The 12,440-nt window shown below is 39.4% G+C and overlaps 1 protein-coding gene across 1 annotated transcript in view; it reads left to right on the forward strand.

Annotated features, from left to right (window-relative positions):
• The window catches only part of lama2 (laminin, alpha 2), a 332,854-nt gene extending 320,900 nt beyond the window's left edge, over positions 1–11,954 (forward strand). The window contains exons 65-74 of the mRNA XM_078173904.1: positions 933–1,045; positions 2,567–2,660; positions 4,802–4,897; positions 5,328–5,408; positions 5,914–5,991; positions 6,160–6,238; positions 6,413–6,544; positions 7,852–7,982; positions 8,203–8,422; positions 8,978–11,954. Of these exons, the coding sequence (XP_078030030.1) occupies positions 933–1,045; positions 2,567–2,660; positions 4,802–4,897; positions 5,328–5,408; positions 5,914–5,991; positions 6,160–6,238; positions 6,413–6,544; positions 7,852–7,982; positions 8,203–8,422; positions 8,978–9,138 (1,185 nt within the window). The 3' untranslated portion in view covers positions 9,139–11,954. The remainder of the gene's footprint in view (positions 1–932; positions 1,046–2,566; positions 2,661–4,801; positions 4,898–5,327; positions 5,409–5,913; positions 5,992–6,159; positions 6,239–6,412; positions 6,545–7,851; positions 7,983–8,202; positions 8,423–8,977) is intronic.
• Positions 11,955–12,440: the final 486 nt, after the last annotated feature.

The following is a 12,440-nucleotide window of genomic DNA, read 5'->3' on the forward strand; positions in this document are numbered from 1 at the left end:
AGGCGAAGTGAACAGGACAGGAAGGAAAATGTGAGAGAGAGAAGAAAGGGGATATGAGAGTATGAGTGTAAAGCAAAATAAAGTAGTAGCAGATGGGAGGACAGGAGGAAGACATGGAATAGGACGAGAGGAAGACTTGGACAAGGAGAAAACGATATAAGAGTGAGAGGAGGGATGACGAAGAGGCAAGTGGATGAGAGAAGAAAGAACTGTGGTAGAAAGGGAGTAAAAAAAAAAAGTCATAAATTGGGTGCCTTTACTTGTATTGCAACACTGACACCCTGTGGCCACTGGTTGAACTGCAGCCTGTAACATGACAAAGGGCACAGTAATACTCATCTAATACTTTGTTTACCCTGCTGCCAAAGTGAAGCACAAATCAAATGGAAATCAGACTGTAGTGTGTGATGTCTGGTTCAGATGGAGAGAGAATATGTGCAGGATTTATGCTGATCAAACTGTGGGAGGGTCCACTGATTTGAGAACAGTGTCAGCCAAATCCACCTTGGCAGTCACTGATTTGAAATGATAATGAGGAAAACAAAACAGTGATGAAAGATGACTGCAATTAAACACATTTTAATAGGCCATATGCTGCAACTTGCTGAGACTATCTGAAATATCCCATATGGTAAATTTGCACTATAAAAATACACTGTTTTGTGATTGCGCATCCAGGGCCTCACTTATAAATCTACATGGATTTATTCTTCTGTAAACTTTTCTTTGACCTGTTTTATATAAAGAACTGTTTGATGACCTGACCAGTGACTGACCCTCCCTTTAGGTCCCTGCAGATCAGAAGCAGAAACCCTATTAGTGTGATTGACGTGTGTTCTGCTCAGGTGTAAAGGTGTCTGTTGACAAGAGGCAATAGGAACAGTGTGGTGAAACCCTGTCAGTGTAATTGACATGTTATGTCCAATCTCCAGGATTCATGTGCATCAGCTGTGGCCCCGACAGCGCTCGAGAAGGCTTATCAGTTTGGACTGACCAGGAACAGTCACATGAGCTTTGCCTTTGATGACACCAAAGTCAGAGAGAGGTATGTATTCAAAATAAATCGTCAATATAAGTGTGTTGTTTTGCAAGTTATGCAGTGCCTACCACGGATAACAGACTGAGCTTTTTGAGAAACACTGATGCTAAGTAGCGATGACAGTGTTCCTCTAAATCAGGGGTCTGCAACCTTTAGTGTCAAAAGAGTGACTTTTGGCCAAAACAAAAATAAAAATAAAATGTCTAGAGCCGCAAAAAAACAAAACAAAAACCCACACACTTGAGCCCTATAATGAAGGTAACACAGCATATTGAGTCTAAATTAACCAACAGGTCTAAATGAGCATTCATTTATGTTTTAACACAACATGGCCACTCTGAAGTGAGCTTTTTATAATTATTTGGTTCTTTAACTTTGCAGTGTTTGTGGTGAAAGTGAACGAACCTGAGCTTGAACTCTGATGAACTGATTAGATAATGGTGGCCAAAGGTCACTTGACTTCACAAAACATGTTTCAAGAATTATCATGCTAATTATGTCAAAATTTTGCACAAATGTCTTATAGGACAAAACATAAAACAGGATGTACAGTAAAATAAAATAAGTAAAATTACAAAACATGATAACAGCAAAGCGTAAGAGAAATAACATAAAAACATGCACAAAAAAACAAGTAAAAGAAATAAATAAAGCACAGAATAACAAAATCTGAAAGTAAAATATGAAAGAAAACAGACACCTTAAAGACAATCAAAGACCTTAGAAACCCTAGGTCTTCAGCTTAGATTTAAACATATCTACAGAGGGGAAGCACTTCATTGAAAAGGGTAACCTATTCCAAAGCTTTGGGGCAACTACTGCGAATGCACGATCGCCCTTCCCCCTTAATCTCGATCACGGGACTGCCAGAGGCAACTGGTCTGAGGATCTGAGAGATCTTGGGTTGGAACGGGGGCAGAGGACCTCAGAAATGTACTTGGGAGCCAGGCCATGTAAGGCTCTAAAAACAAACAGTAGGACCTTAAACTCAGACCTGTACTTGACCGGCAGCCATTCCAGGGACGCCAGTACAGGTGTGATGTGGTCTGTCATCTGATCTAATGGTTTTGTTAAGGGATGAGCTGAAAAAAGGAAAAACATGTTGCTTACAGATTTTAGGTATTTTGGGGATCAGACTCGTAACATTCATTTGCTGGACATGTTCTCTAAGCAGTGAGTCATCCTGCCGTCTACATCAAAATGTCAGTGCTGGAAAACATGAAAACTCACTTAAAACTTCAATTTATCTTCCCTGCTGTTTACCGTAATATCCCATACTACGCCTTACTGAATACAAATAATTTGATTTGTTATATTAAATTTGGTTGAGAAATTAAACTTGCGTGCTTGAATAAGTTTATTACAGTTTTGTTTACTGCATTATTACCTTTGCAGGAAATTGTTATTTATGTTGATATGCTGTGAGAATCCATTATTGTTCTTTCCCAGGAGCCTGATAAACAATGCAAAGCATCACAAAGATATACATGATCTAAAACTGATTTACTTATTACATGTGTGTTTCAGGCTTATATTGGAGTTTGAGCTGAGAACAAGGGAGGAGTCTGGTCTCGTCCTCTACATGGCAAGAATTAACCATGCAGACTTTGTTTCCATACAGGTATCCACCTACTGCTCTGCCTATTGTTCCAATAGTTGTTTTTTCCTGTAACACAAGGTGCTTCTTTGTCTCTTGAAACACAGTCTCTGACTCTCACCTCTTCTCACTGAAATAAGTCTCAGCTCTGAGGAGGAAGAACAATGCCCATTTCTTTTTGTACCATAAAACAGTTGCAAACTCTGGCCCAGCTGCTCACAAAGTACAAGTTATGACTACTTAATGAAAAAACAGAAAAATAAATCATAATGTTTGGATTTGGATAATCTCTCTCTTCTGTTTTCTATCTGTGTATTGAGACTGTACAGAGGATAAATTTGTTTTTCTATTTCACCAAGGTCATCAAAGAGGGTAATATCATAGACTGTATAAAAGCAGACATAGCCTCTCATAGTTTGTAGATTGAGGCTCATGCAGAAGTGCCTTAAACCTGTATTCTTTCTAACGGCCAGCAGGGGGCGACTCCACTGGCTGCAAAAAGAAGTCTGGTTGTATCAAAGTCTAAGAGAAAATTACTCTGCTTCTCACTTGAGTCATAATAATGATAATATATTGGATTTATATAGCGCATTTCAGGACAGCAATCGGAGGGAAAAAAAGAAGATGAAATAATCCATAGGGAGGTAGAGAGGGAAATAATGCAGAAAGGGCAAAGTACACTGATTTTAGAGGTTGTAGGCAGTTTTGGAAAGGTGTGTTTTGGGGGGTTTCTTGAAGGTGGAGAGTGAGGGGTAGTCTCAGATGTCCTCAGATAGTGAGTTCCAGAGGATGGGAGCAGCAGTGCAAAAGGCCCTGTCCCCCTTGGTGTGGTGGTTAGTCCTGGTGCAGGGGGACAGGAGTGCGGGAGGGAGTGTACCGGTGGAGGACCTCAGACAGGTAGGGGGGAGCCAGGTTGTGGAGAGCTTTGTAAGTGATGATGAGGAGTTTGAAGTGGATATGCTGGAGGATGGGGTGCCAGTGGAGGTTATGAAGGATGGGTCACCGATGCGGGAGTGTGTGAGAAGGCGAGCAGCTGAGTTCTGGATATGCTGAAGTTTCTTGAGAGTTTTGGATGATGAACCATAGAGGAGACTGTCGCAGTGGTCTAGTCTGAAAAGGGGAAGGATGGGCGGAGGCGGGCAATGTTTTTGAGATGGAAGAGGGCTATTTTGTTGATGTGTTTAATATGTTGGTCAAAGGAGAGGGTTTGATAGAAAATGACACCACAGTTACAGACAAGGGGTGAGGAGAACACAGTGGAGCCATCGATGGGAAGAGAGAAGTTATGGGTGGATTTGATAAGAGATTTGGGACTGATGATGATGACATCTGATTTGTCACAGTTAAGTTTGAGGAAATTGGTTTGCAGCCAGGATTTTATTTCGGTGATGCAGTTGGTGAGGGTAGAGTGAGTGGCAGGAGTGATGGCTTTGGTGGAGATGTGGAGCTGAATGTTATTGGCAAAGCAGTGAAACTGAAGTCCATGATGACGGATGATTTGACTGAGGGGGAGAATGTACAGGACGAAGAGGAGGGGGCCGAGAACTGAACCTTGGGGAACACCTTGGCAGAAGGGAGAAGTGGGGGATTTGCAATGGTTTATGCTGATGACCTGATATCTGTCGGAGAGATAGGAATTGAGCCAGGAGAGTGCCAGCAGTGCCGGTGATGTTGAGAGGGGTTTCGAGGAAGGAGTCCAGTCAAGTAGGAGGAGTATGTTGAGTTTGCCGGCATCAGAGGAATGACCTCAGTAAACATTTTCTTAATGAGTTTATGTCAGTCACTAGTTTCATGTCTCCTTCAATACAGCATGGTGTTTATTTTGTAAATTATGGGTAAAATGCATGATAAAGCAGGGTATGCTTTTGGGCATGGCTACCTTGTGAATGACAAGTGACTATCACAGTGACCTCTCAGTCAGGATAGAGGTGTAGCGATGCGTATCCTCAACAACTCCACTCTTTAGTTCAAATATTGTCACCTAGGGCACCAAAAAGACCAAGAAAGTGAAAATGCCAAACTTGAGGCTTTGAAATGGTTGTCCATAAAACAATGAGTGATGTCACAGTGGCTACGTCCACTTCTTTTATACAGTCTATGGCTCTTGTTAACCATGTCAGCTTGTCATCCTTCCATCATGACCCTCGGTCTGTCTCTGTCTGTAGATCAAGGACGGACAGGTCTGTCTGGGTTATGATCTCGGTCATGGGAACATATCCGGCTGTGTTCCCTTCTCTATCAATGATGGGAACTGGCACAAGGTAGGACAGTTCTTTCAGTCTTTCATTTATGCTTATTCACTCATTAATTTATTTATTCATTCATTTGCTACACAATAATATGTGATTTAGATTCTGTCTTTATTTTATACTGTGTTTCACACTTTCCTTGCTCTCTGCCATCCAGAACATTAGATCCCGGAGACTCATTTATCACAGGAAGTCCCAATTTTCTAGAAGAATTAGGCACTTTGTTGCACTGTTAATGAACACTAAATCTCAATTTCAAGTGACAAACACCTGATGGCAACATTTATCTTTTCTTACATCCAGGACAACATATGATCTCTGCTGATACTGTGGAAGGACTGCACATGTCTATTTGTCTCTATGATTCCAGCTCAGTGTCTGTCCATCTCCTCCTTCCCCCATGTCTTTCTAACCCTCCTCTCATTCTTTCTTTTCCTCTCAGATCCGTGTGAGTCGTAGCAAACAGAGAGGTCTACTTACAGTCGATGGGCGATATAGTAAACAGATGATTAGTCCAAAGAAGGTAATTTTTTCTACTCTAACTACTTTTCTCATATAAAAATATACTACATAACTGCACATACAAGGAGTTACTTGGCAGATTAGTAAGAAGAAAATATTTCCCTTAAAGTTATACTATACAGGAATTATCGGCTGCTGTTTACAAACAGTATTGCCAGCTAAAATGAAAGTCAACCCCAGCTTCACTTTAATTTTGGAACGAGCTGTGTCCCCATGGTGATTCACCTCATGCCCAGGAACATCCCAAACAAGGCAAAATAAAAAGAAACTAAGAAAATCCAGGCAGAGGGCAGAGTCTCTGCAGATAAACACACTGCCATACACTCCTTGTTTATCATTAGTGATGATTAAGAGGGATTACTTTGTATCAGTCATTGTTTTTAAGGAAAATCCTGCTTAGTATATCCTTCAGAAAAAATAAAGACAAATGATCCAGTCATCGACCTCAGATCAGTGTTAAACAGATTGTCTTTTGTTGCATTAATAATTTCTCCTCTTCTTACCAGGCTGACCTGTTAGACGTGGTGGGATTGCTTTATGTTGGTGGATTACCACCAAACTACACCACCAAGAGGATAGGACCGGTAAATGAAACACACACACACACACACACACACACACGCACACACACACACGTACAAATACTGAAAGTGAATATCAGTCGACATGATTTGCAGGATTGTTGATTGATTGGTGTTTTTGAATGAGTTTGTTAGACTTAAACTAAAAATTCTCTCTTTTTCTCTTCCTAGATTCTCTACAGTATTAATGGATGTATCCGTGACTTAAAGATGGTGGGAGGTCCTGTGAGCACGAAGGCAGGAGCTACAGGTAATAATATTGTATTGTGTTAAGGATTGTGCATGTGTCACATGTTTTACACCTGTATCTACCCAGATTAGAATTGTCATATGCCTGTTGTTTATATTTAATATTTCTTAATGCTAGAATAGGTTTTGGGATTTTGTCTCCAGTTGAGTAACCCTTCCCCTCGTCTTTGTCTAGGTGGTGCTGAGGCTGTCATTGAAGATTTTAAATTGGACATGGCCACGCCCACCTCCAGTCACATGGTGGGAAGATGCTTTGTTGCTACTGAGACAGGCACCTATTTTGACGGAACTGGCTTCCTGAAAGCAGGTGAGATAAGACACTGACATGTCACTTACATCATGTAAATTGTGGGTCAGTTCTAAAAATGAGGTATGAAATCTTGTCAGTCTGTCATGGGGTGAGATACTGTATGTGGTTGTGATTTATCTAGGAGCATCCTTCTCTATGTCTTAGAGGTGGGTATGTCATAAAACAAAGTATAGTATGCCATAAAAAGTCAGTAAAACAGCCATAGTGTAGTATGTCATAAAAAATGTCCAAAAAAGTCATAGTATATAAGTCATAAAGTATGTTAAAACATTAAAGTTATAGTTTGCCACACAAATTCATAATATAGTATGTAATGGAAAAAGTCTGAAAAAGTGATAGAAGAGTATGCCATAAAAAAACTAGAGCACCCAGAGAGCGCAGACCTCCGCCAAGCAGCTCGGATTTCCCGCCATTTTATTATTTTATCCACTTTCAACGCTTCAACCGATCACTAAAATTTTAGCGTCTGTTCCTTGTCCCATTATCAACCTCTCCTGAAAATTTCATCAAAATCCATTCAGAACTTTTTGAGTTATTTTGCAGAAAAACAGACAAACAGACCAACGCTGGCGAAAACATAACCTCTTTGGCAGAGGTAATCACAGAAAACATCATAAAAAGTAAAAGAAAAAGTCATAGTACAGTATGTCATAAAAAAGGTTTTTTAAAAAATGGTCATAATATAGTATGTCATAAAAGTTTAATTGTACAGTATGCCATAAAGTCATAGAAATTAAAAAAGAAATAGTATAGTGTGTTATAAAGAAGTCATCGAAAATAAAGTCGAAAAGCTATAGTATAGTATGTCATAAAAAGGTCATAATTAAGCAGGTTCAAAAACATAAAAAGCTGATAGTATAGATAAAAAATGGTGGCCCTCAGAAACACTTTGTGTGGCCCCTGAACATTACATGAAATCCATGCATTATATTTTAATAATCTGCAGTATGTCTCAATGTTTTCAGTAGCTTACATTTAATACACTGCTCGGCTGCTGTGTCAAACTGCAAGAATTACATTTTGTCATCCATGCTTGTGGTGTTTGCTTAAGTTAGTAACTTCTGTGGGCAACTCGACAGTAATATAAAAGTAAGATAATAGATATTTTGTTATATGTGTGGCCTTGACCTGTGCGGTCTCAATCATATGATGGCTCCCTAAATTGGCACATTAAGAACCCCTGAACTAGCAGCTATGTAACAACCACCCAGTAGTGACTTATGAACCTAGAGTAGCTGTATCTTGCTCAGGAACAAAGCACTTGTTGTTGTTATAGGTGATTAATGATCTCTTTGTCTCTCCAGTCGCCTCTTACAGAGTGGGTCTGGATGTGTCCATAGCATTAGAGTTCAGAACCAGCAGAACCAACGGCGTGCTTTTGGGCGTCAGTAACCAAGCCAACGATGGATTGGGAATAGAGATCGTCGAGGGCAAGGTACATAACAATAGTTATAGGAATAGGTACTAACTAGGTACTGTATAGCACAGTGTGTGCTAAAAAATTGCGTACAGTATCACAGAGTAATACAGGTACTTACATATATGTGAACATACATTAATGGATAGCTATAGATTGATGACTGAAAAAATAAACTAGTTTTTAATACATGCATTTTCAATTCACATTTTTCCCATTTCCCTTTCCCTCCCCCTAGCTGCTCTTCCATGTTGACAATGGAGCTGGACGAATCACAGCAGAGCACATGCCTGAGGGTGATGGCTTCTGCGACGGCCAGTGGCACTCTGTCATTGCTAGAAAACTCCGCCACAGGGTGGAGCTGGTGGTCGATGAGAAGCTGAGCCAAGCAGAGAGTCCTAACCCACGCTCCAACACATGTGACACCAACGACCCCATCTATGTCGGAGGATATCCTGGTATGACTGCCTTCTCACACACGATCTTTAAAGGGACAGTTCATCCCCAAATCAAAAATGTACCTTTTACGTCTTACCTGTAGTGCTATGAATCAACCAAGACTGTTTTAATGTAATTTGCCTGCTGTCACAATGACACGAGCCTCCCATCCATGAGTAGATGCACGATTCCTTCTGTGCTGTGATACAGTTGGAGGGTGTAGTACTTTGTGTGTACTTTGAGCACCACAAGCTGAGTGCCATCTAGTTCCATTATATTAGAGAGAAGGCAGACATCAATAAGGCCGATATCTCCAACTCTCAGCAACTCACACTAAAACAATCTAGACTGATAAATAGCACTACATGTAAGACTTATAATATGTGTTTCTGATTTTGGTGTGAACTCTCCCTTTAAAGTAAAACATCTGTTAACTGTTATGTAATTAAAATAAAATAGATATGTTGCTATGCAGGGGAGCCTGTTGTAGAAAACACATTAAATTCACTTGTATATTTTCACACATGCAATAATGCACTGAGCAGTGTGATGTCATTCCTTTATTTCTCCTTCAGATGGAGTCCGACAGGCAGCTCTCTCTACCAGCACTTCCTTCGGAGGTTGCATGAGGAACCTGAAGATCACCAAGGCTGCTAAGACCATGGACGTGCACTTCAACAAGGCTCTAGAGATTAAAGGAGTCCAGCCTCTCTCCTGTCCCGCTGTCGCTGCCTAATCAGTACCGGAGCTTCCACTTTGTTGTTTCTGTAATGCAGTACCTCCTCCAAATCCTGGTCTCTGAACCTGCACTGGGCACAGTGTTTATACATCAGTGTGTAAAACATGCACATCTGCTTTTGTCCAGTTGTTGAGCCAAAACGCAGATATGTGTTTCACAAGGACTCGCTTGTTTCCAGCTTAGAGAGGTGTACCATGACGCAGGTTTAACAGGGCCAGACTTTGTTTTAGCTGGTGTAACACACTCTAAAGCCTCTTTGAGCCTTAACATAAAACAAGACATTCTCAGGGCGTCTCATGACTCTTGATCGATTGTGCACCGCCTACTTTCCCCTTTGAAGAATATTTTAAAATTATAACAGTAAAAAGTAATACTGTTGATTAAGATGAGAAGAGTGTTGGCAGAAAATACTTAACTTGTGAATTCTCAAGTTATATTTACTTTTACTACTTGATTTCTAACATGACAGCAGCACATTTTACAGCTCTGAAACTTTAACCTTTATGCAGCTGATTCCAGTGTTGTACTCAAGATATACTGACACTGTCCCATTATAAAGGATACGTGGAAATAATTTTAGCTTTTGGCCAAATCAAAGTAAAATATTTCACTGAATATTATCTGTGATAAAAATATAGACTCATTAATCTTCTAATTGGTGTGTTTTATCAGTATTATATATATGGTATATCAGTAATATACCAGCAATGTTTAACAGACTTCAGCAAATCAGGATCAAACATAGAAACACAATTTGAGACAGTAAAGGTATGAAATGGTTTCATAGATTAACAGCTGACAAAAGAGTGATGCTATCTTCAAAGGAGAATGCGTGAGAGACGCTTTTTCTAAACTGCCCCAGACACAGGTTAGCTGTACAGCTTAAAGTTTTACCTTACCTTACCTTACCTTACCTTAAGTTACCATGGAGATCTAGCCAGGTTAAAAAGGAGCCACCTTCACGGCATGAAAAACTCTTCATGCTCAACATACCTCTCTGACCAACTCATCTTGCTTCATGGTACTCCCCTCTGAGACATCAGGTGAACTCAGATGTGTCCTCAACCACAGAATTGGTGTACATCTCCAACAGCGACTCACTCAGAATACAAAATGTATCAGAGTAATATCGTCAAATGGCTTGTAACTAGGAAAAGGAGATTATAATAATACAAGTATCGGATCAGAGTGATATATTTTTTTTGATTGCTTTTCCAGCAATTTAGTATTAATTTGTTTCAGATCTTCACTTTGAATATGGTTTTTGTGATGTACACAGTGTTGGTTTACAGGCTTCCATATTGTATCTGAGGCTCAAAGATGACACACACTTGAGTGAACTTGATGCCCCAAGTAGCTGATGAAGAGCCAACCAGGTCTCAATGTTGTCATCTTGCTAAATTAGTCAAAGAAAAACTGTTTGTGAACAGGTGAGTCCTTGTGAAACACAGTGTCTATACAACAAATGGTCAGATTCTTTCTGCCTCAATCACAAAATAAAATAACACTTTCATCCATTTTGTTTAAATTAATTTTGCTGTCAGGTGTGGTCACTGACTATAACCTCAGTGTGTAGCATATACTTACCTGTGGTAACTTACTAAACAGCAAACACAGTATCCAGAGAAAGACACATGTAAACTTTCCTGTTTCAGGATATATAAGGTGAAGTTATCCGGTCAAAAACATTTTCTTAACCTATAAAAGTTCCCTCTAACATTGTCGGTACGAGGCCTTCACGTTATGTTCAGTGTACGTCAAAATAAATATGGCTACTAATGGAGGACTGAAAGTATTTTAAAATGTGTTTCATGATTAGTCCACTAAGTTTACACAATGGAAGCTAGTATTCAGACCTGTGCTGTGGTCACAGGTGCTCACAGTATTCAAGCTAACATTATTTTTGGATATGCGTGATCATGTGAACAATAAGTCAGCGTAGTTTAACAGGAAAGTTCCTCTTGACGAGGTAGAACAGGGTATGTCCAGTCCTCCAGTTAGTTTATTTTACCCTTGTTACACAAACTTCTCCGGAAAAATAATAAAAATGACAATATATATATGTTAGCGTGAGTTTTCTACATTTGTCCTTCATAAACCTTGTTCCCTGAGAATTTGTCGACAAAGTCTGAATCATTTGTATGCTTTTTTTGTTAAGGAATAATTTGTTAGTGATTACCTTCTCATCCTCAAAACAACATATGAAGTTGGACTTCTTTTCAGCCCACTGTAAAGCAACTGATGTGGACAGTGATCTCAATACATCTAAAAATGATACTCTTATTAAATGGTTATAAAGCCACAAGAGCTTTGGTTCAAATGTCCACTATCTCGTTATCAAAGCAATTAAATGAGTCGTCTTGATTAACCCCAAACGTGAATATAAGTAGTAAAATTGTTGTACTAAATACAGTACAAACTTTGCTTTATCTACATGCTGACTTTACTGATGTTTTAATAGACACAATGTTGACCAGATGATGAGAGCAGTTTTTACTTTTTGGGGGGTGCAACATCCCTTTGACATTCCACACTTCATCAATTGATTTGATGTACAGGAAATTTTCATTCAAGCTGGAGCTTGTGTTGCTTTTGATACAGTTGTGACACCAAACTGGAGGTACAAGGTTTCTGTAGGACACTAATGATGGTGTATGTTCTGCATGGTGTGGCTGAAAATTCTTCAGCAGCTGTTTCTGAAATATATTCTTGAAAGCATCACTCAGATTGTCCTGTCCTTCTTTTAAACTGCTGAATGTGATAATGTTGAACTGTATTCTTGGAAATAAAGAGAAGTCTCCTCTGAACCTGCAGCATGTGTCAGGACACACACTGTGCACTCATTCATTGATACAAATGAAGAATATTTTTAAAATAAAATATTTGTCTGATTTTTCAGTATAAATAAAGAAGAAAATGATTCAGAAGACACCTGGAAAAACATCTACTGCTGCTGTTTACTTTATCTCCACTAGGTGGTGGTACAGCACTTCACAGCTGATAAGACTGCCTGCATCCACCAAATGAAAATACTCTTGAGTATAATCCGATTAGTGTCCACTGCTGCTTCAGGCTGATTAACACAGTGTCCAGTAGCTTACAGTGATTCAAGTTTTAGACCATATAATTAAAGATTTCTATATTAAATTGCTAATTATTCTGGTTAAATTAAGCATTTATATGTGCTTGCCATCTTGATTTGAAATAACATTTATTCTGTATGCTTTGTCACAGTAACCAAGAGGCAAGAATAAAGACAGGGGGTCTTAAAGAGCAGTAAAAGTTGTTAAATCAATTCA

Source organism: Epinephelus lanceolatus, chromosome 13 (assembly GCF_041903045.1).
Source record: "Epinephelus lanceolatus isolate andai-2023 chromosome 13, ASM4190304v1, whole genome shotgun sequence".
Taxonomy (NCBI): domain Eukaryota; kingdom Metazoa; phylum Chordata; class Actinopteri; order Perciformes; family Serranidae; genus Epinephelus; species Epinephelus lanceolatus.